This window comes from Falco rusticolus, chromosome 12, assembly GCF_015220075.1.
Source record: "Falco rusticolus isolate bFalRus1 chromosome 12, bFalRus1.pri, whole genome shotgun sequence".
Taxonomy (NCBI): domain Eukaryota; kingdom Metazoa; phylum Chordata; class Aves; order Falconiformes; family Falconidae; genus Falco; species Falco rusticolus.
In genome coordinates this window covers 615,441-636,642 of record NC_051198.1, presented here as the reverse complement: position 1 = coordinate 636,642, position 21,202 = coordinate 615,441, and the positions used below count along the sequence as shown (strand labels likewise).

Here is a 21,202-nt window from a genome sequence, read left to right as displayed (position 1 = left end):
AGGACTTCTCTTGGTTGTGTGCATTCAAATTAAAGGAACTTCCTACCTTCAGTAAGAAAAGCTTATTTGGTGGGGAGCATGTAGGCTGTCAGATAGAAGGATGGACTTCACTGTAAAAAGCCCGTAGTTTCATTTTGTATCTCGTGTTTATAAAAAAAGAGAATTTATTCTGGCTTTCATGGGATTTGTGAACATCAGTGGCTCCCAAATTGGCAAGTACAAAAAAGTTTTACTTTGCATATGCAGTTAGAAGAAATAATAATTTCAAATATACAAAGTGCATATCTCTAGAATTTTCTAAGGTACGAGTATTTAGAAACACAGAAAGCGTGTGCAGAGGTGTCATCTTCCAGAATGAAATGTAGAATGCCCTAAGGTGATTACAGAAACCAGGGCTGTTCATGGGACAGCTTTCTTGAGTAACGCAGATGTTGTTACAGGAACAGTGTCTCGCACTGGGGGCTTTTTTAAAAATCCCTATTCTCCTTCTGCCATTTAAAAATAACAGAAACCCTCTAAGTCAACACACAAATACCAGAGCCCCTCCTGCTTCCAGGTAAGACTTTCTTTTGATCTGCTGCTTGTATCTAGAGTTATAAAACTAAGAACTGAGTATTTCTGCAGCAGCAAAAGTGTTTTGCCCACTACCCTACTTGAGTGTTTTTGCTTCTTCCTTCCTTCCCTCTGTCTTCTAAGTGTCAGCATTGATATTGCCGTGTACAAGAAGAGAAACTGTTCAGTGAATAAGATGGGGTTTTTTCCTAATAAATGTTAGACACTTCCCTAATTCAGCATAACTTTTAGTAATACACTTCATGATAAATTGTTGCTTTTCTCTAAAGGACACCTTAAGCGTATGGCAAATGGCTATTAATGCATGAAATACCAAGTTGTTATTGATGATAGACAGCCTCTAGAGTGTTAGTCACTTGTTTTTCTGATGGCCTTTCTTTTTCTGAGAAACTGTGAAGCTATTTAATGTTGCTGTTGTGAAGAGAAATTCAATAAGGTATGCATTCAGACTGCACTTACCTTCTACCTTCCCTTGTGATGACTTAAGAACCCCAAAAACTTTCATGTAACTTGCATCCCTTTCATCATCCTGCTCAGAAACGTGAAAAACAGGGCATGGTACCCCAAAACCAGAGTCCACTGGATATTCAAGGTGTAAGGAACTTCAGGAGGTCATCAAATATAACTACTTGCTCAAAGCTGGTCAGGTCAAACCCAGGTACTCTGGGCTGCATCCAGTCTGGAGCTGGGATGTCTAGTTTTAAAAGCAGAACCAGAGGCAGCTATGTCTTTAGATCAGTTTCTGAGAAACAAACACACTGTGCTATTTCTCAGGTGAAAATGGATTGTTTTCAGCAGAGATGAATGAATGTCAGAGGTAGCTGTTTGCAGGGGGAGCATTGCTAGTAGAGGGGAATTTGAATAAGTTTTTCATTCTTTATTTTTGAGCTATATGGACTGCAACAGGTACTTCAATAAAAAAAAAAAAAGTCAAATTAACTCAGAGACAGGAATCGTACACCGACAAAATGAAATACTCCGCATGGTGGAACTGCTGTGATTCAGAAATCACAGATTATTGCACTTCCAAAGTGTGAGATACAGTTGCACATTAGTAACTTACAGCTTATAGGAACTACTTCTGGGCTTAATGTTGTAATTTTTTTTTTTTTTTTTTTTGTCCAAAAGCATTGTTTCATTGTATCATGACATTCAGAACTCCAAATATTTCATTATTTCTTCTGACATAATTATTGCTTTATTTTTTCCTGGAAGCTAAGCGAAGCCAGTCTATCAGCAACTGTGTTCATCTTTATGAGGCTTTGCCAGCCACTAAAAGTGTACCTCTTCTGCTTCACACTGTGAGCTCTCTCTTACCTGGTATCTCTTACACTTCTTGCTCTCACAGACTGTCAGGTACTGTACTTTAAAGTCATCTTTTATAAAAATGTTCCTTATATTTTTAAACTGCTGTCTCTCTGTTCCTTTTCTGTCCAGTTGATTATTCTTCAGTAATGTGGCATTAGATGTTTTGCACTGGTTCTTTTTCCATGCCTTGGATTTATTCAAAACATGGTGTTAAGTAATATTGGGAGCCATGATGAGACAGGCCAGTTTAATGGGAGCATATCTTGTCATTTTTCAGAGTCACAAAGGATGGCAAAAAGTGGCTACTTCTAATGCTTTTTTGATATTCTGTCATTGTCAAAACAACTTTTTTAGGGGAAAGGAGAAGACCAGTATCTTTTCAAGAAACTACCCTAGAAGCTAGTTGAATGCTGAAATGTATGAGCTAGCGCAAGCAGAATATACAAAGAAATGCAGCTGGTCGAGCTACTTCATTTGAAAGAAAAATCTCATACAGTCTGTGTTACCCTCAGTTACAAATCGGTGCTTATAAATGCGGATTTTGTTTTTTCTTCTAAAGAATTCTTCCTGTAGTTATTGATTCCAGAAGCAAATTTAAAGATTTGTCTGTGCCTCTTGGCACGTTTCAATAGTGTTTTGATTTATTTCAAAATGTTTACAATACTGCAAGCAATGTAGTTTTTGTTCATCTTAACATTAAAGATTACCATTAATTACAATTAGATTTGTATTACTTAGTAACTAAAGTAAAATTAATTTAAATTTCTTAATAAAGAAACCCTTCTATTTATGTTTACACTTTCAATTACTTGATTTAAGTTTTAATATAGTGCAGACCAAATATACTAAGGATTAGGAATGCAAGAGCTAAAGGCAGCAATCCAGATTTGGGCATTTTTGTGGTTATTTGGACTGAAACAGGTGTATTTTTGCTCAAAAGTGTAGTAAATTTTTTTCCTGCTTTTGATACAGTCTTGTCCTGTGGAACTTGCTGTTGCAATAAATAAAGCTTCAACAAACTGTAAGCATATGACTTCTGAAATGAATTCTATATTGGTATCCAGACATAGATGTAAAAAACGGGTGTAATGGCCTGAGAATACAAAGCTCCTTTGTTGCAGGGCACTCATCCTGTTGCCCAGCCAAGATGGGTTGGTGGAAGTAGCGAGGTCATGTTAGCAGGCTTTCTTTTGGTTTGTTTCCATCTAGTAAGTCTCTGAAAATACGACTTTGTCACCTCCCACATTTCACTTCCTGAAAGGGGTTTCTGACTCTTGAGCTCTAATCAGAGCTGTTAGCTGCGGTAGCAAGAAAAGAAAAGTTTTGAATGTGGTGTACTATGGCTCGCAAGGGATTCTGATTCTGTGAAATATCCTTAGTGTTCCTTCATCTCAAGTTATCTTCAGTTGTAACACTGAAATAGTTCTAGCTAGTGAATTTATTTTAGTATTTTGTTTTATTGCTTTCTGTAAGACTTAAAGTCAACAGTGATGCTTTGAGGTCAGTTGAGTACCAGAACAGGTAGGTTTTGTACATGTGTATTTGTGAGAACTTCCTGAAATGCATGTGGCTTTGTTAGGTATTTAAGTATTGTTCAAACTCACCTGACAGTATAGATTGAATGAACTAAGCACACTGTCCTCCTGCAGGCTGCTGTTGCAGTCTGTGCATATCTGTCTTAATCTCATATCCTGAGGGGCTGTGCTTGCTCATTTCTGAGGAAGTGTAGTCTCAGTGTCTGCGGGGCAGGCAGGAAGCAGAGCAGCGGAAAGAAGGCAAGAGAAGGAGAAAGCTGGTGGAAAGGTCCCTTTTATTTAATATGCATATTGTGTAACTATATGCTGAAAGAACTCTAGAAGACTTAATAGTTCAGCCCATGTTCTTCACTGAAAAAAAGGAATTCAAGGGTTCTCTTATAAAGAGTTGTTGGAGCAGCATTTTTTCATAGTTTTTTAAAGAAGGAAAATAGCATTGGCGGTGCAGATTGAACACCTTGACAGTCTGCTGGTGGATCTGTTGGGTCAGCTCGTGACGGGGTGTGTGGGCCACCTCTCTGGCTGCTTTCTGGGAAAGGAGTTAGTAGTCAGCTTAAGTAGAGCAGGTGGCATTCACCAGTGGAATGGCCCTGTCTAAAAGCACTGCTACTGAATGGGAACACGCTTGATCCCAAATATTACTTTTATTTTTTCCTTCCCCCACCAGTGCTGGGAGAAATGCACTTCTTAAAAGCATTGTGTTGCAAGCTAATCTCAAGAGTACCTGTTGCTCCTTCCCCAATATGTCAGTTTACTTCCTCACTTGAATTTTTGTGCCACAGTCTCCTCTGTTTTAATTTCTCATTTGCAGTTACAGCAACCAAACTGCATGATTCAGTTTGCCCTCACAAACTAAGCTGGAATCATGTAGCTCAGATCTTTTTTCACTCTGAACTGTTGCTTTCTTTATTCTCCCCTTTCCCTCTTTATGAAGTCAGTAAGCAGAGCCATCTTTTCTGCACTCTGCATTTATAGTAGTTTTGCTGCCTTTCCTCTATTGTTTCTGTTTCCAGAATGGACAAGGTCTAGTTTGGGTCTCTAGCACTGAAAAACATAGCTTTGTTCACGTGATGCCCTCCGGTGCTTCCTTGTGCACTTTGAAACCCCAGAGTAATTTCTGTCCTTTTTCTAGACTTTTTACTGCTTGCACTGTTCATACATCTCTCTCTAAACTTTTAACATTTTTCTAAGGGTATTTTATAAAGCTTAACTTCTGTGACAAGGTGTTTTATTCTAGCTTTGTAACTTGGTAATTTTAAATGTTCGAATGGGTCACTTTTTTGTATAGCTTTCTTAGTAAGGAGTTCACACGTGTATAATTCTGAAGTCGTGCAAACATGTGTCTCGATTAAATCAACAGAAGTTGAAGAATCTCAACAGATGGAAAATCCAACAGGAACAGAAACTACAGGCCTGTTTGCAGACCAAGAACAGCAGCTAACTCGTAGTAGCAGCACTTCAGATATTACAGATCAGTTTCCATCTGAATTTTTTCAAGGTAATTTTGATAAAATACAGTGATACTGTACTGATGAAGAAAATGTGTTGAGACTTCTTCAGCCTCATGAATGCTCTGATCTCCTTTGGGATCCAGCTCTCTTCTAAAATCATGTTTATCTTGTTTTCTTAGTAAATATATTGTTGATATCTTGTTGAAAGAACTAATTTTAAGAAGTTACAGATCACAAGTGCAGGGCGTGACCATTTATAAAGCAAGGTGGTTTAAAATGAAACCTTTGCATGATGTATTTTGCACATAATGAACTTCTTTTTACTGGCTTGCATTTAAATCTTGTGTATTCATGCGAACAGTTCTACTTCTGTTCCTATCGTGTATGTTATACTTATGAAGGATTTTTCAAAACATCCTGTATTCCATTTTAATGTTTTATTACTTCACTCAGCTATAAATGTAAGAAGCGTACATGTAAACCATAACTGAAATTTTCATATGATTTGCTATGTACTTTGATCCCCAAAATGTCTTTATTTCTTGTTTATTTTCTAAATTTCTTAAGGTAAAAAGGCTGGAAGTTCTCATAATTTAACTTCAGACTCCAAACCAGTTCAGGAAAATAAGGGATATATCAAGAAGGAACATGAAGGAGAGCAAGTAAGGCACAATAGAAAATGATTATTGATAAGATTCTAACAATGTTTCCGTTTCCAAATCCTAAAAGGTATCTCATTAGAAATAAAAGTGTGGAAAATCATTAGCCATATTTCTGGTATCTTAATTGGGAATTGAGCTGTAGCTGTTCATTGTGCTATTTGGTATGGTCATTCTGTGTCTGCTGATCTTGGCTGCTTATGCACTTTTGTGTAATTGGCTATATTCTAGTCTTACATAAGACTTGTACTTTTTTATATTAAATATAAACAAGTTCATAACATTAAAAATATAAATGAGTCATGGCTATTGCAGAGCTGCAGTACACTGGAATAAATGTTTGGCGGTTTAAAGTACTGGGGAAAATGCGTTCTTTCAGCACAATTTGTATCACCAGCTATGTATTGCAAATGTCTGTATGAGTTAACATTAGGACAGGCAAGCTTTTTAAATTTTTAATGCAACTTGTGAATAAGAAGTAGAAATAATAACTGGCTGAGGCTTCTAATCTTTGTGGGAGAATAATGCAATACAATGTGAAGGCCTTCAAAGATGAGATTCAGCTTGGACTTTGGCTTTCCTGTACGTCTGGACTTACAGTACCATTAACTCTTAGCTCTAGAATGGAGACACCAAGCGTTTTCTGCAGAGTGATTTTAAGTGCTTCGGGGATAATAGTGTGTCTCAAGAAGGAAGGAAAACCTAGACCGCTTTGCATAGGCGAGGGGAGAGGAAGAGAAGTAAGCTCAGTAGCTGGGAGAATTAAAAATTAACCTGTCTCGCTGTTCTGTTTTAGTGACATGTGTTATGAAATATTCACAAGCACATGCTGCCAGGCTGCTTCCAGTGTTGCATTTTCACCCTTTTTGCAAGCAGAAGCTGGGGTTTGACCATATATTCACTGCATCACTTGCTAACGTACTGTGAGAGCCAGTTTGACTTCATATCACAACCCACTGAAATATTGTCAAAACTGATCACTAGGAGCCAAGTTTGCCAGGGAAGATAGACGTTGCAGTCTATCAGGCAGCGCAGGCAAACATGTATTTCTTGGGAATGATTGTCAATTCTCTTTAGTATAAAATAAAATTTAAGAAACCCTGCCTATAATGTTACATAATATGATTTCTACAAGCCACTTGTCTCTTTGGTGGCAATAATTGTTTTCTCAGATTTATGCAGAAAGAATAAGCGGGTTAATGTCTGGTCAGTGGATCAGAGGTTGCTTCAAGGAATTTATTTAAAAATACTAATAACTGCAAATTTCAGAATGGAATTTCAGAAATGTTAGCTGAATTTAGGAATTTTAGGGTAGAGATTCCTTCAGCAGCTAGATAAAGTATGCTCCTAGGGGTAAGGCCTTGGAGCTTTTTATTGCCTATTTGCAGCAGAAAACATGATACTCTATTTTTCTGGCCAAAGTTTTGCTTTTGTAGATGACATGGAGTTGCAAGAAATGTGAATTTGAAGGTGATCTGTCAGACGGAAGGAACAACAGTTTTATGCTCAGGGACAGGGCAGTATCATCTGGAAGCAGAAAATTATCTGAAGGGTTTTCAGCAAATAGCCTAGAAATCTGTTTGGCGAAGGAGGAGGTAAACAAACAAAAGATCGGATGCCTTGCCTAGGTTGTTTTGCAACAGAATAATGCCCTGACATAAAAGATGACAACTTTCTTCCTGAGAGATTTTTTGATGCTTTTGAAAGTATTGAATGATTTCAGATTTGTAGGAAAATGTAAGTAAAAAGCCCTGCTTGTTGGTATGAAATCTGAGTTAAAGAAAGGGAAGATAAAGACTGAAATTGAAAGCCTGGTGGTTTCCTTAAGATGTTTAAAGATATTTGAGTAGTCTAAGTATTTCTGAAAATATCTTGACTGACTTGTATGTAATTAATTCCTAATAACTGTGTATCTCAGATTTGCTAAAATATGATGTAGTTTTCAAAACTGTAATAAGCTGAGAATTTTTTTTTCTCTGAAGGTACTAGTACAAAGAAGAAGCAGTAGTACAGCTGAACTAGATTTGAAATCAGACTTGCAGCAATCGCATGGAAGTTATAGAGAGAGAGAAAAAAGTGAGTTACAAGAAATACAGTATTTTTAAGTGTAGCAGTTGAAATCAGTGTTGTAATTTTGTCATTACAGATATATTAGATGCTTTACTCATCACGCTTTGTAATGCAGTCTTTAAAAACAGGATTTGTGATCTTTGTTAATCCTCTTGCTTTAGGTGAAAGTGTTAGCAGCGACACGTCCATTGGCTATAATAATGAAGTAGAGATCACACTCATCCCCTGGCAAGCTTCTGAAGAAGACCACGAAGTTAATGCGTCAGCAGATATTTGTGTGGATCCTGATGCTCCTCGCTGGCTTCAACTTAGTCCTTCAGATACTGCAAATCTAACAGGTACTGTAGTCTAGAAAATGTATTTACTGTTTTAGATTTTTATCTCAAAAAGGAGCTTATAGTTTGTTTGTTAAAAAATGTTTCATTTGGCAAGTATCACCAAGTTCCATTGATAATATTCATTCAAAAGTGAACTTTGACTGCTCAGAGTCTAAGGAATGTGGATAATCAGATTGAAGCTGACATAGGTGCCAATAAATTGTGATCGAGAAAATGATCGCACAGTTGACAATTACTGGGTTGTTTGTAGTGTCCAGTTACTACTAACCAGCGAGTTGTGATAGCTGATCACTTGTGCTCTTAGCCTGCCCCAGTGTTCAAGTAAAATAATTTAATTTCTATTTTAAGTTAATAGGTTTTATTTCATAGCAGAATGGTCTAAGGAAATTCCTTACAGTATATTTTGACTGATAGGAAATAAGTGGTTAATTCACAAAACTTCTCTCATCTTAATCCTGTTACCTTCCTTATTTATACTTCGAAGTACACAATGCCTGTGCTCCAGTAGGATGTGATAAATGGCATTCTTGGAAGAGTTAATTTGGAAGTAAAAGTCCTTTGCCTTTTCAATTTATTTGTAGTATCTTTAACATATGCAACACTTTACGATTATTGAAATGTTTTAATTCCTTGCAATTTGTAAAGGTACTTCCCCATCTAATAATGTGAGTCAGATGTTATTTCAGTAATTTAATGCAGTAACATATGAAACTATCTTATAGGCTGTTTTTGCTAGTAGATATATAGTTTCAAGGAGATTTTTTTCATATTCACTTTTTATTTGAACGATCTCTACTTTAATGAACCAGCCCACCTAGTTCAACAGTTCAGACGACCACTGTTGTCCAAAAGGTAGCATGTAATACAGTACATGATAAGGATTATTACATGTGATAAATTCATTGCTTGCAGGCATTGCTCCTTTGTGTGCACAAAGAGAAAGAATTACATAAAATAACCTGAAAGGTAATGTAGATGAAAAAGAAAAATGGGGTAAAAAAATGTGTAGTTGTCCAACAGAGCCAATATGCCCTTACTGCATTTCTGGTTCTCACCCAAGTCACTTTGTTTTGCTCTAGAAGCGTCTATGGTGTAAGGCAAACCAATACTGAACCACTGAACAGCATAGGTGCAATTTCTCTGACAATAGATCCTGTTGAGGATCACTCTGATGTGCTTAATAAATAACATGTCTTTTAACACTTCGGGAATTCATAATGCTACAACACCAAAAAAATGTGAAAAGAAAAAAAAAATCCCAAAAGCTTTTTTAAAAAATAGATTCAAGCATACATAAAAACATCTAAAATCGCTTTTATTTTGCTAACTTACTTTGGGTCCTGGGAGGACACAAATTATTTCCCCCTGCCTGTGTAGAAGTTTCCTGCAACTTTCCTCAAAACACTGGCTGCTGAGCAGTGCAGCGTGCCCCAGGGCTGATTCTGCCTGCAGACAGACTGTTACGCAGCTCTCCCTGGTCTGATAGAAGATAATGTAACATCTCTTTGTCAGGAAAATTTGCACTTCAATACAGAATTTTTGTTCTACTGCTTAAGCATATTAATTCCATTATCTTGACAGTCTTCACAAAATCCTGCTTTCCTTCTGAGATAGCAGTATGCAAACTGAGGAATGGCTTCTGTATAAATGATAGTGCCTGAGTATATTCTTCCGCACTAGGAGTGCATACTTTTTAGTTCCTTTGTTCAGTTGCATTTTGAGGTCATTTTATACTGTGTGATCTTAAAAGAAAGGACTTTTCAAAACAGAAATATTATCTGTAAAAACTAGCTATTGATTGAATAAATCTCTACATGTTCCGTTCAACTGCATTTGCCTCCCTGCTAAAAAAACCCAACCAACCAACCTTGAATGGGGGCAGTCTGTCTGATATAAACCTGATCTACAGCTGTGGCATCTCTATGTGGAAGACCCTTTAGCCTCCATTTTCTGCCATATCTTTTTTTTTTCTTTGAATCATGTACCAACTCGAGTAGTGAAAAAGAGAGATGATTTGGTGGGAGAGAATACTTCTGAGGTGTAAGACGATTACAAGGAGTAATGTGCCTGTTTTATTGACCAAATCTATACTTGCACTGCATTTCTAATTCATGGAAATTGAACTTTTTAAAACTTACAGACAGTAGTGAATTCCTTGCTGATGACTGCAGTATAATTGCTGGTGGAAGCCTTATCGGTTGGCATCCTGATTCTGCAGCTGTTTTATGGAGGAGGATCTTGGGAATTCTTGGAGATGTGAACAATATACAGTCACCTAAAATCCATGCAAAAGTTTTTGGGTATCTCTATGAGTTGTGGTATAAACTTGCAAAGGTATTGTATATGATGCTTACCTCTAATGATGAAAACTTTTTGCTATAAAAATTATTATTAAATTTGATTTAGTGTTAGCATCTGGAACCATAAGCATGAGATTTGGAGGGTTCTGTCATAAAGAAAGCTGATCTTGATTGATTTCTAGTATGTATACCCCATAGAGAACATTTCTGTCCAATGACAAGGTAATCCAGATTAGTTAAATGGGGTGAGGAAACAGTAGCAAAGAAAATAGAGGTATAGAATACTGCAAGTGTTAGTATTCAATGTGAAAACACGTGTTATGACCTAAAATGGTAATATTTGCTTAGGCCATGGGGAAGCACAGTATAGAACACTCTTTCCTGGTAGTTTTAAGTAGGAACTCTGTATTGCACAGAGTGTAATGCCTTAAAGTAAATAAAATAAAATGAAAAATTATTAATAAAGAGCATTAATAAAGTTATCAGTTTTATTAACTCTTTTCTTTTAAAAAACATTAGATAAGGGACAACCTTGCTATCAGTGTGGACAATCAGTCTACTCCCTCTCCTCCTGTCTTAATTCCTCCTCTCAGAATATTTGCATCATGGTTGTTCAAGGTAAGTTATTTCTAAAATTTTCACACATTAGCAGTTTCTTCTACGTTAGTACTGAATTTGTGTATGTTTAGTTGTGTTATTTTTAATATTTACAGTCACTGCTGAGAAGGTGAATACCTCCAAAGGCTGTTTGGACTTGAATCTATTTTATTAAATACACTGATTTGCTTTATGGAAAATCTGCTGAAGATACAGTTTTGTGTTAGCTGGCTGCTAGAAAAAAAAAAAGTAATACTACAAAGGTTTTACTCTTTTTCAGGCAACAACCCTGCCAAATGAATATAAGGAAGGCAAACTTCAGGCATACAGGCTGATCTGTGCTATGATGACTAGGCGTCAAGATGTTCTGCCAAATTCTGATTTCCTGGTTCATTTTTATTTTGTGATGCACCTTGGCTTAACAAGTGAAGACCAGGTACAAGGCTTACTTGATAAAAAAGTTTTATTACTGTGTGCTGATGGAAATGTCTGGATTATCATTTTTGAAGTTCTGAAGCAGAAGGGAAGCAATGCTTTGCAACAATTGTTGCATGAAATTACCCTTTGTAGCCTGGTCTGTACTTTTTTTCCGATTGTGGTCTTAACTTTCCCATTGCTCTCCCAGTTACAAATTTTTAAATAACTATTTATTTGTGACTTATTGTTATGACTGCATCACAGACACATGTTGATGTTTCTTTCTCGTTTTCCTGACTTTTCTGAGGGATAATCTCAGTGAGCAGTTTCTGTCCATCTGCATTGCACAGTTAGTAGCTGGATCAAGCTGGTCACATTACAAATGTTCAGTCAGGTGATACTAAGTCTTGAGTTACACCGTGTGTTTGACCAGTATGTTTAAACTTTGGTTCTACCAAAGCGGGAGCCTCGTGTGTCCAATGGCCCTACTACATTCCTATATGAGCGGTGATGCTGTGAAGTCAGTGCTCCCGAAGCAGCCACTGGACTTAGTCTGTTGTTCGGGTTATTTACAGCTTCGGGGAGATAGTAGTTACTCCCAGCTCATGTTACAAACGTTTTTACCTTCTATCATGAGATAAAATGCTAGATAGGATCTCGGGCAAAGGAGGGGCTGCAAAGAGCTTTGTTGGTTTGAGCAGTGTCTGCTGTTATCATGCCCTTTGAATGCCCTGTGCCATTGCTTGAAAGTGTTTCCTCAAAAATGAGAATTAATGTCATCTCCAGACTTTTCCCCTTCAAAGTTAGTCCTTCAGGGATGTTTAGAACTGTCACACTAGCTCTTTTTAACTGGTGCAAAGGGGACTGAAGGGAGAATGGAGACAGAAGGTTATCTTATCACTTTAACTGAGGGGTGCTGCCAAAACATTCTGTTTCTGTGGATAAATGTTGTTTCTAGGTCCCCGTGTCCTGCGTTGGCCTAATCAATAAAGTATTCAGTGGGAGATGACAAAGAGACAATCTGTCGAGATGTAACAAAATTATTGGTCCACGGAAACAGCTAAATACTCATAAAAACTATAAGAAATACTCTTCAGACAAAATAGAGAATATCTAAAACAGTTTCCTTGTTTTTTTGTAGCTGTAGGCGTGAGTTTTCTTCCTTAAAAGAGATAGCCTAATAACGGCGATGGCTGGAGCTGTGCTGGGATGCCGGCAGAGGGCATGCAGAGCCCTTCGTAAATCCCGCAGAGTTCACTGCTGAGGCTTCAGAGTTTGTTGTGGTGCCTTTAGTAGGCCAGCAGCAAGTGTCTTGCATGGGTTTGGGTATTTCTGAGATGAAAGAAAGACATAATGGATTGTTACGAGACTCTTGCCCTCTGAATCTCAGTTTTCCTCCTTAAAAGTCAGAGCATTTGTCTTTATTTAAAAAAAAAAAAAAAATAAGGCGGGCGGTGGGGGAGGGGAGGAATAGAAAGGAAAGAATTTTCTTCTGGACAAACCTGAAAATCCTGACTGCTGTTGAAACTTAGAAAAAAACATAAGCATCTGCTATTCATAAAGCACAAATGGGGAAAAAGAATAGTGTAGTAGGAACTCCCCTTTTTGCTGCTCTCAGTTGTTACCTGGGAGTAATGAAGAGTATGTTACTCTTTCATGTCACTAATGCCATTCAGATTTCAGTTTAACACTAGTTGTTAGTGTACAGAGTAACTTAATTCCCCTACAAAAAAAAAGACTGTGACAACACCCACTCTGACCAGACCCCTGAATTTTAAATACCACACCACATTAAATACTCACTGAATTTTTTGTGTTTTAAAGCCTGATGTAGACCACATTTTAAAGAAAATACTCATTTTTATATTTGAAAAAACAAAGACCCTTAAGTCAATATTGCAGCCACTGCTAACACAGAACCACAGGGACAGCAAATACTAGTAGTTTTAAGACTTAAGTTGTTTTCATCTACACATTTCCATGAAATGGCCAGACTTTCAGAGGTGTTCAGCTGTTGACAGTTCCTTTTTTCTAAGCTAAAGGGTGCTCTTTTTTTTTTTTTTTGAAATCTGACCACTTCCTGGAGAACCAGTTTCTATATAGGAACTGGCAGATTTTTGAAATGTAATGTTGGTTGGTTTTGAGCTGTCTTTTAGCCTGCTTGTTGCGGTTTTGTGTTAGTAACAGTTCTGCAGATTTTTAAGCTTCTTGCTGCTGGGCGCGTTGGATTTCAGTCCTTGTGCAAAGTTACAGTCCAGAAGCTGAAGGTGGTGGTGAAGTGAAGACGGAGTATTGAAGGCAAGACCCCACGTTGCACATTGTTCCAGGGTTTCCCAGATACTTAGCATGCTGCTGCTTTTTTGTTCTTCCTTGCCTTGCTCGGTTTTGGGTTTTTTTTGCCTCTTGGTGGCAGACTTGACCACAAGTTTTCCCTGCTTTCCTTAGCTATGAAACTGCTTGAGGTGTTAACTTACGGTGCTTTCTAGCTTGGATTCTCATGTAACGTGTTGATATGGGGCATGATCCTTATATCTGTTTCTTTATTTTCAGTATGATTAGCGTCGAGGTGATACTTGATGATGGGTGGTGAAACTAGTCAGACAATTTGGACATTGAGGGTGACATCTGCTGGAACTACAAATGCAGGAACACGTAGTATGAGGTAGAAGTACCTCCTCTGATAAATGCAAACAGCAAAGCGTAATGTGTGCATTGCAAAGCACTTTGCCGTCATAGGGTCTCGCAGCTTCCTGTGAAAAACAGGATGATGTACAATGACCACAACACAGTACTGGTGCTGATTTTGTGATTTTTGTACTTCTCAGTGATTTTTGGTATATGCTGTTACCTGATAAACCTCTTATAAAAGATGGTGTGATATTGTGGAGCGCAAGGATCATTGGAACATGGATCCTTGTTCTTCAGCACTCTGCAGAATCTGTCCCCACCAAAGCATGGTTTCTAGGATTCAAGTTACTGTGTATCAAAATAAACTTTGGTGCAGATCTTTTTAGTACAGTTTGTTTTTGTTTTCTAAGCACAAGCATAAATTTCCCACTCTTAAGGAACATTAACAGGAGAAATGGGGGGGAGGTTCTTATGGAGGAATTTTTCTTCTGTATGTATGGGGGAATGCAACAGAAAGGTAGACCAGCTCAAGGAAATCACATTGGTTACTTCAGAAGAGCTTTTTAGGTGGCTATGTAATTTTTAAAAATTACAGTCAGAAACCTCTTTGACCTGAATGTGATTATTATTTCAATTAGCATCAGAAATGTTTATTTGTGAAATATATTTCTCTTTCCACTCCTCCTTTAAGGGTATGAGTATACAAAGTTTCTGCTGTATTTTGTAGGTTTTGGTGTCAATAGAAAAACAAAATAATATATTTTTGAATATGATTATCAATTAATACAATATTATTCCCAGCAAGTGTAACCTAACTTTGCAGATTTGTCTCATGGGATATATAAAAGAGCAATGTAAGGGTATATTTTATAGAAAGCTCCCATGGCACTCTGAGTTCAAGATGCAGCAATTAGCAGATGAGAAAGGAGATAGCAAGGTAATGAGCTGCATCTAATTTGTCCATGTGGAAGTGTCTAACAACAAACATCTCTGTATGAAGAAGTGAACAATTCTCCGCAACAATTGCATCACCTTTTCAGGTGGGAGAAGTCATTGCATAAACAGCAGTGCAGAGTAAGTCGCAGTCTGGCGTTGTAATTACTTCCAGCTTGCGAAGGGGCCTGAGGTCAGGGGGCAAGTGACCATCTGCGGGATGATGATTCTCCCCCTGTAATGCTCAAGTCAGTGGGCATTTTTCTGGTGCTGTAGTGAGCCTGGACTTTTACCCTACAGGTTTTTATGAATGAAGTTCCCTGAGGCTGACCACCTTCCCTCCCTGACCTCCAGTGTAAAAGAAAGTGAATTTGGACGTTCACTGCCATGTTGTGGGTTAGTGGAGGTAGTTCACCTACGATTGCTCCAGATCCTTGTCTAGAACATTGAAAACCATTAAATGCTCTTGAGGGGTGATTTTTAGGATATGCCACAGGGTAGCCTGTTGCAGTTTGGGCAGTCGTAGCTGCTTTATGCTGCTAGGTGAGACTGGTGGTTGAAAAACCTCTATTTCAGTGGTCACAACTATACACATCTTTTGATCTGGATGATAAGTATAGCTTTTCAAATTAAATCAAAGTCTAATACTGCAACGCACAAATTTTACAAATAACTGAACCAGAAAAGGAAGTGTATTTTATTATTTCTGCTAGTTGCTTACTGTAGCAGTAATTTTTGCTTCATGAACTTTAAAAAGTCTATAAACATCTCCTTGCTTCATAGCTTCCTTGGTTTTGCTGAAGGACAAAAGTACCAAAACATGATTCCAAAATACTGCTAACACTATTCAACCCCTTTCTCAGAAAAGCAACTATTGAGACAATTCTGATTCCTCAATTCTGGTACTTTTGGTACTTCAACAGTCCTTATATATTACGGGTGTTTTTCTCCTAAAACCCCTAGCTGTGTAGTGTCATTCTTCTAGAAAGTCTTACCCTACTACCAGGGCTTTGGCATCAGCTAATGTGCTTGGTGTAATCTAATGTCAACACGTGCCATCAAGGTTTTGCCCAGTAGTCAGAGGTTATCGAAAAGTGAACTAACAGGTCAGTTATATTCCTGACATTTTGAATTAGTTTTAACAAACAAGTTTAATAAAAGTGAAATTATACTGGCTTGCCAGAGTATCTTTGGAATAGAGTGCTTTTACGTATATTTATACACACACACATATATATACATACATCTAATATATAAAAGAAGATATTAAGGAATATAAAAAGTACAGATTTCAGAAATCCTCTGTGGGAAGGACAGCTAGTAGATGAGGAAAGAGACTGTGCTGATGGCTTTTAGTTTAGTGATGTTAAGGGCAGAACAAATGTTAAATATGGAAGAAAAAAACCCACCCAAGTCCAAATGAGTTGACAGATGTCCTTGGTGATTAAATTTCAGCACATGCAGACCGGACTGCCCACAGGACACAGCCCAGCTGCAGACGGAGAAGTTAACAGCTATGTTTTTAGCTTGATTCCTTTTAGCAGTAAAAGGGTGACTTAGATGAAATACTCTTATCAGTAAAGATGGTGATATACTAATGTATATTATGCTTGTCTATAAGCCTTTTAATTTGTTTAAAATATACTGTTGTTAACTATGGAAAGGAAGCTACACCAGTTGTTATGTGTTAAGCTTATGTAGAAACAGTGGTTATGGGTCTTTGTATGAGATGGCTGATTTATGGTATGAAGCATTTTTTAGTGGAGTTGCTACTGCAGAAGCCATATTAATTACCTATTTGTATTAACACTGATCTTTTCTTTTTTAAAACACTGAAGTTTTACAAAAGAAAAAATACTTGTGAGCTTCTATATCATTGTGTTAAGTTCTTATTCAACGGTGAGGAGCCTTCTAGACTTCTCAGCCGTTAGTGCTGTTCACTGGCACATGTATTGGCTGGGTAGAGCACTGTCTTCTACAGGTACAATAAATGAGCGGCTTTCCTTTTGAATGGTGTGGAATGAGTGCTACTTGCCTCGATTTCTGCTTGACAATGTTGCACATGAGGACCATTAGTCGTACAGTATTTCAGAAACTGTAACACATTTTAGATTTCTTTCTAGACTGCCATTCAAAAGAAAATAATCATAATATAGTCTATTAAGGTTAGATTCCCATATTTTTCTTGTGACTTTCTTCCAATGGCTACCATGGTTTTTCTCCCTCTTTTTTAATCTCCCATTCAGGTCACTTTCTGTAGAAAATTTGCCTGTGTGCCCCCATAATGTGCTTTATGAGTGCTTAGGAAAAGTGTTGACAGCCAGCAGGTTTCCAGGAGGACAGAAGTTAAAATGCCAAGCTCTCACAGGAAAACTTGTATACCCCACTGCTCACCTATAGTAGGATAAGTTGGCAGCACTGGGGAAAAATAGCTGCTAGGATTGAATGGAAGAAAGGGAGAACCAGGTAATGCCCATTGTAGGAGCTCTGCATTCTGGAACAATTTTGGTAGTTTTGTTTCTCTCTAAAAAAAAAACCCACACAAAACCCCCAAAAGTTCTGCTTTTTCTAAATTGCTTCCATCCCACCCAAATTTCTGTTTCTGAGTCAGTGTTCTGTATGTCTTTTCTGTATTCTCAGCAGTATCTTGGTGGGGCATGTGCTGCTTGTAAGGTGCTTTGTAGGCATTTTCTGAACTCCGTCCAGAATAGAAATAGAGTTTTTGAAATAGAGGCAACTTCTCTCTTCCTTCCATTTTGCTTATATCTTCTCTTCCACCTCTCCCATCATCATTGTAGCTTTGGGATCTCCTGAAGTAAGCTTCTTTGTTAACATGCCCCTGCAATGCAGTGCTATTTCATCACCCCTTGTCTTGAGCCCTGCAATTGACTTCCCCTTTCCATCTATTTCAACTGGGCTGCGTCTTTGGGATCCTTCGTTTTTCATGTGCTTCTCTGCTTCAGACATGGTTTTACTTCAACTTGCTTTCTTCATCTTTTAAACAAGGCTACATGACAGTGACTATTTTAAGCAAATCAAGGTTTAACGTATTTGCCTTTTTTTGGGATGTTCTAATAAAAATGTGCAAAACAATCCCTTATGCTCTGCATTTGTTCCTCCATCTTGAAAACTGATACAGCACGCAGGTGACAGTGAAAAGTGTTCAGTGCTGCTAATTGCCACCAAACATGGAGGACCTGCCATCCTCCTGTGCCCAGCAGGGAGCTGCTTTGCCTGTCCTCTGAGGTGTGCTCATGTTCCCTTCCTTAAAACCACCTTCCCTCTAACATGGTTAACCTTGTGCTCTACAGGCACACTACAGCACTTCAGCACTGTCACCTGGGTTTCTTAAAACTGGAGACTTCAGAGTGGTCCTGCCAGAGGCATTTGGGAGAAATCTGTATGGTGACACAAAGTAGTCTCAACATTTCGAGCAATGCCATGGACTAGTAACTATGTTCATGCTACCTGTAACCCTGTACCTGTAGCACATGAGTATTTAGATATTGCCCTCTCCGTGTGTGTGAACTTAAAATACTTCTCCCAATTTGAAGTGTATCCTTAATATCAATGGTTTCCTAGGCTGTGAAAATGTCAGACATACTCTAAAAGGGGAGAAACTTTAAAAATTGTGTTCTCTTCAGACCTTTGTCTGATTCCTGTTAATAGGGCATCTGAGCTCCTCTGTCAGCACAAAGGCTTTGGGGTAGGGTTTTTGTTATTAATATGACTGCAAAAGAGAGCATTTTCTAAGGTAGTTTAGAGGTGAAGGAACAATCACCAACAGGTGACTTATGCACTAATCTGTCACCTTTAGCACTTGTGAGTAACCTTACGCATGTCTTACAAATGCAATGGTATTCTGGTTTTTAATATCTCTTCCTGTTGCAGTCTGGTCACAAGATAATTGTAGCAAATCTAACTTCTGTGGAAGTTAGATTTAAATGACAGATTGAAATGGGTTTTTCTGACAATCTAATCCTGTGCTTTCTGAGGGTGTCCAAATACTTCATAATTTTTTATTGGAACTCAATTGTTGACAAATTAAATAATTAAATAACAAATAAAAATCCTTTACCTAAAATGTCGTGATAGCTAGGAAAATTTGGACTAAGTAAATGGAAACGTTTGTTCCTTTGAAATAAAGAAGGAAAATGAAGGATTTACCACTTAAGTCTTGTGTAAATTAATAATCTTTCTTGTGCTGTAAATTTCAGCCCCTAATGAGGTGTCTCTGTCGGTGAAGAACAGAGTGAACTTTAAGTGAAAAATCCATGTTGTTCCTGTTGAGGGACAATTGGAAATGTGATGAAGGCAGATGGCAGGCTATTTGGTTACACCTGTAATCTGCAAAAGCTTGAACAAAAATTAGGTGAAGAATATTTTTGTAATTGACCTTTCTGTGAACTTGTGTAAAATTTTTTTTTTAGTGGATGTTTATGACCTTATTATTTGGATTACTAGATTAACCTATACTGAAATATTGTGCCATTTATAGGGTTAATGAATTTGAGAAGGACATGCATGTGATTGCTGCCTTCTCTCCCTTCCTCCCCATTTTTAACACTACAGAGCATCATTTTGAATTGAAATTGTCCATAATGGTCCTTTTTTTTTCTTCACTTTTCTTTAACAACATGAACACTAAATTATAGCTGTGCAATTATGTAAACAATGGAAATGCTTCCAGAATGAATACTTCCTTTTTAAATTTTCATTTTGTGTAATTGCTGAAAGATTTGGAGCCATAATAAACTAAAATTATTTTACACATTTATCGTTCTAAAGGTCAATTATGAAAGAAGAAACAACACTGTAAAGAATGAGTAAACCAATTTCTATTGCCATTACCATATGCTTTTCTTATGGCTTGTGTTTTTCCAGTTACTGTGTACATAGCATTCAATTAAAGTGATTCATTTACTAGGCTGTAAGCTGCTGAACAGGGTTTACATTTATAGAACAGTGCTTTGAAGGGAAGGAAACAACTTGCCTCTGTTTGAGTTACCTGATTTTTGCAATATCACTGATAGGACATATGTTCTCACTCGGTTGCTTTCTCATAAGCCCGAATCTTCTGATAAGCTTGCAATGCTACTGAATTACTGTGTGAAATCATGCTTTTATTGTTAGCTGGGTTGTGTGTAAAATGTGCTAATTGGGAAATGGGAGAAAAACTGTCAAATTTTACCTGTAAGGGCCTTCCTGGGGCATGGTTTCTTTCCTGTCCATTCTGTTTGGAGTAAGCTCAAGTACTCTGCCTCGTATTAATGTAAAGGAAGTCACTAAAGCTGATGCAAATTTATATTAAAATGTCGGTGGAAACTAATGGAAAGCTAGGCTGAACGTGTTTTAGCCTGAGCTTTTATGCATCTGTACACTGTTAACTTTGTTAAAAGTTATGTGTGTGCTGTATCACTGCAGCATATGATCTGTGCTGTGAATTCATCAGTATGAAGCTACATAACAAAAAAGAGAAATTGAAGATTTTCATTAGCTTTGCAAAATAATTTGTTCAAAGGTTTCTTACTATGAAAAATAATAATATTTTTTTTGAGTAGTAAACATAGTTTGGTAGTAAACATCTCATAAACAGCAAGTCAATCCACGTAACCACATTCTTACGATTTTGGAATGTGTGTGTTGTCATGGCATTTGTTAAATTTGCATGAATTATGTTGTGCTCACAGGTTTAAACTTTAAAGTGACAGTCTTGGAATTAGGTTTTTATCCTCGTTTTCTAAGTGTTCTATGCAATGACCATAGTTAAGAGCTGATGAAGCCGGCTGATCGTTACAGTGGTATTTAACAGATGGGATTGATGGAGTGAGGACAGGAGTTAACGCAGTTGTTTGTAGCAGGTCTTTGTACTTCCGATGTTCTGTTACCTTTCAGGCCAGGTTAGCATGGGTGCTTTTATTGTGGCATATGTCAACAGAAGCGTACTCCCATCTGCTGCTCTATAGTTCGATGCCCAATTATTCAGAGACCAAACACATCACAGTACCTGGCTCTGTTCGTAATTACAGGTGTGTTGTGTTGTGAGGAGCCCGGTGCATTAATCAGACCCTTAATTATAAAAAGGTGGGTCTTTTGTTCTGCTTGGAGTGTGAGTTTACCGCTCACTTTATGAGCTGCTGCATCCATCTGCTCTCTTTTTGAATGTTTGCATTCACTGATATTGACTTTAAAATGTATCAAAGGAAGTGATTAAAACTAGTTTAAACATTAACTTGAGTGGCATTTTAGCTTATTCAGGAAAGTGAAAGCATTATCTGCTACTATGTTAAAAACTAATATTATTTATTTAAAATGTATCACACAGCTATTTCATAGGATGTTGCTGCTTTAAATACCTAACAGAACACTAAACAGGTTCTGTCCAGGTGTTTG

The 21,202-nt window shown here is 37.5% G+C and overlaps 1 protein-coding gene across 4 annotated transcripts in view; it reads left to right on the top strand.

The window, feature by feature from the left end:
* RALGAPA2 (Ral GTPase activating protein catalytic subunit alpha 2) overlaps positions 1–21,202 on the top strand; it is a 136,466-nt gene that overhangs the window by 38,670 nt on the left and 76,594 nt on the right. For 3 of the 4 annotated variants that reach the window (XM_037405406.1, XM_037405408.1, XM_037405410.1), the window contains exons 17-24: positions 1,789–1,929; positions 4,777–4,914; positions 5,435–5,529; positions 7,509–7,602; positions 7,758–7,934; positions 10,075–10,268; positions 10,754–10,852; positions 11,112–11,267. In XM_037405406.1, coding sequence (XP_037261303.1) covers positions 1,789–1,929; positions 4,777–4,914; positions 5,435–5,529; positions 7,509–7,602; positions 7,758–7,934; positions 10,075–10,268; positions 10,754–10,852; positions 11,112–11,267 — 1,094 coding nt within the window. The remainder of the gene's footprint in view (positions 1–1,788; positions 1,930–4,776; positions 4,915–5,434; positions 5,530–7,508; positions 7,603–7,757; positions 7,935–10,074; positions 10,269–10,753; positions 10,853–11,111; positions 11,268–21,202) is intronic. The other variant, XM_037405407.1, reaches the window with a different exon arrangement.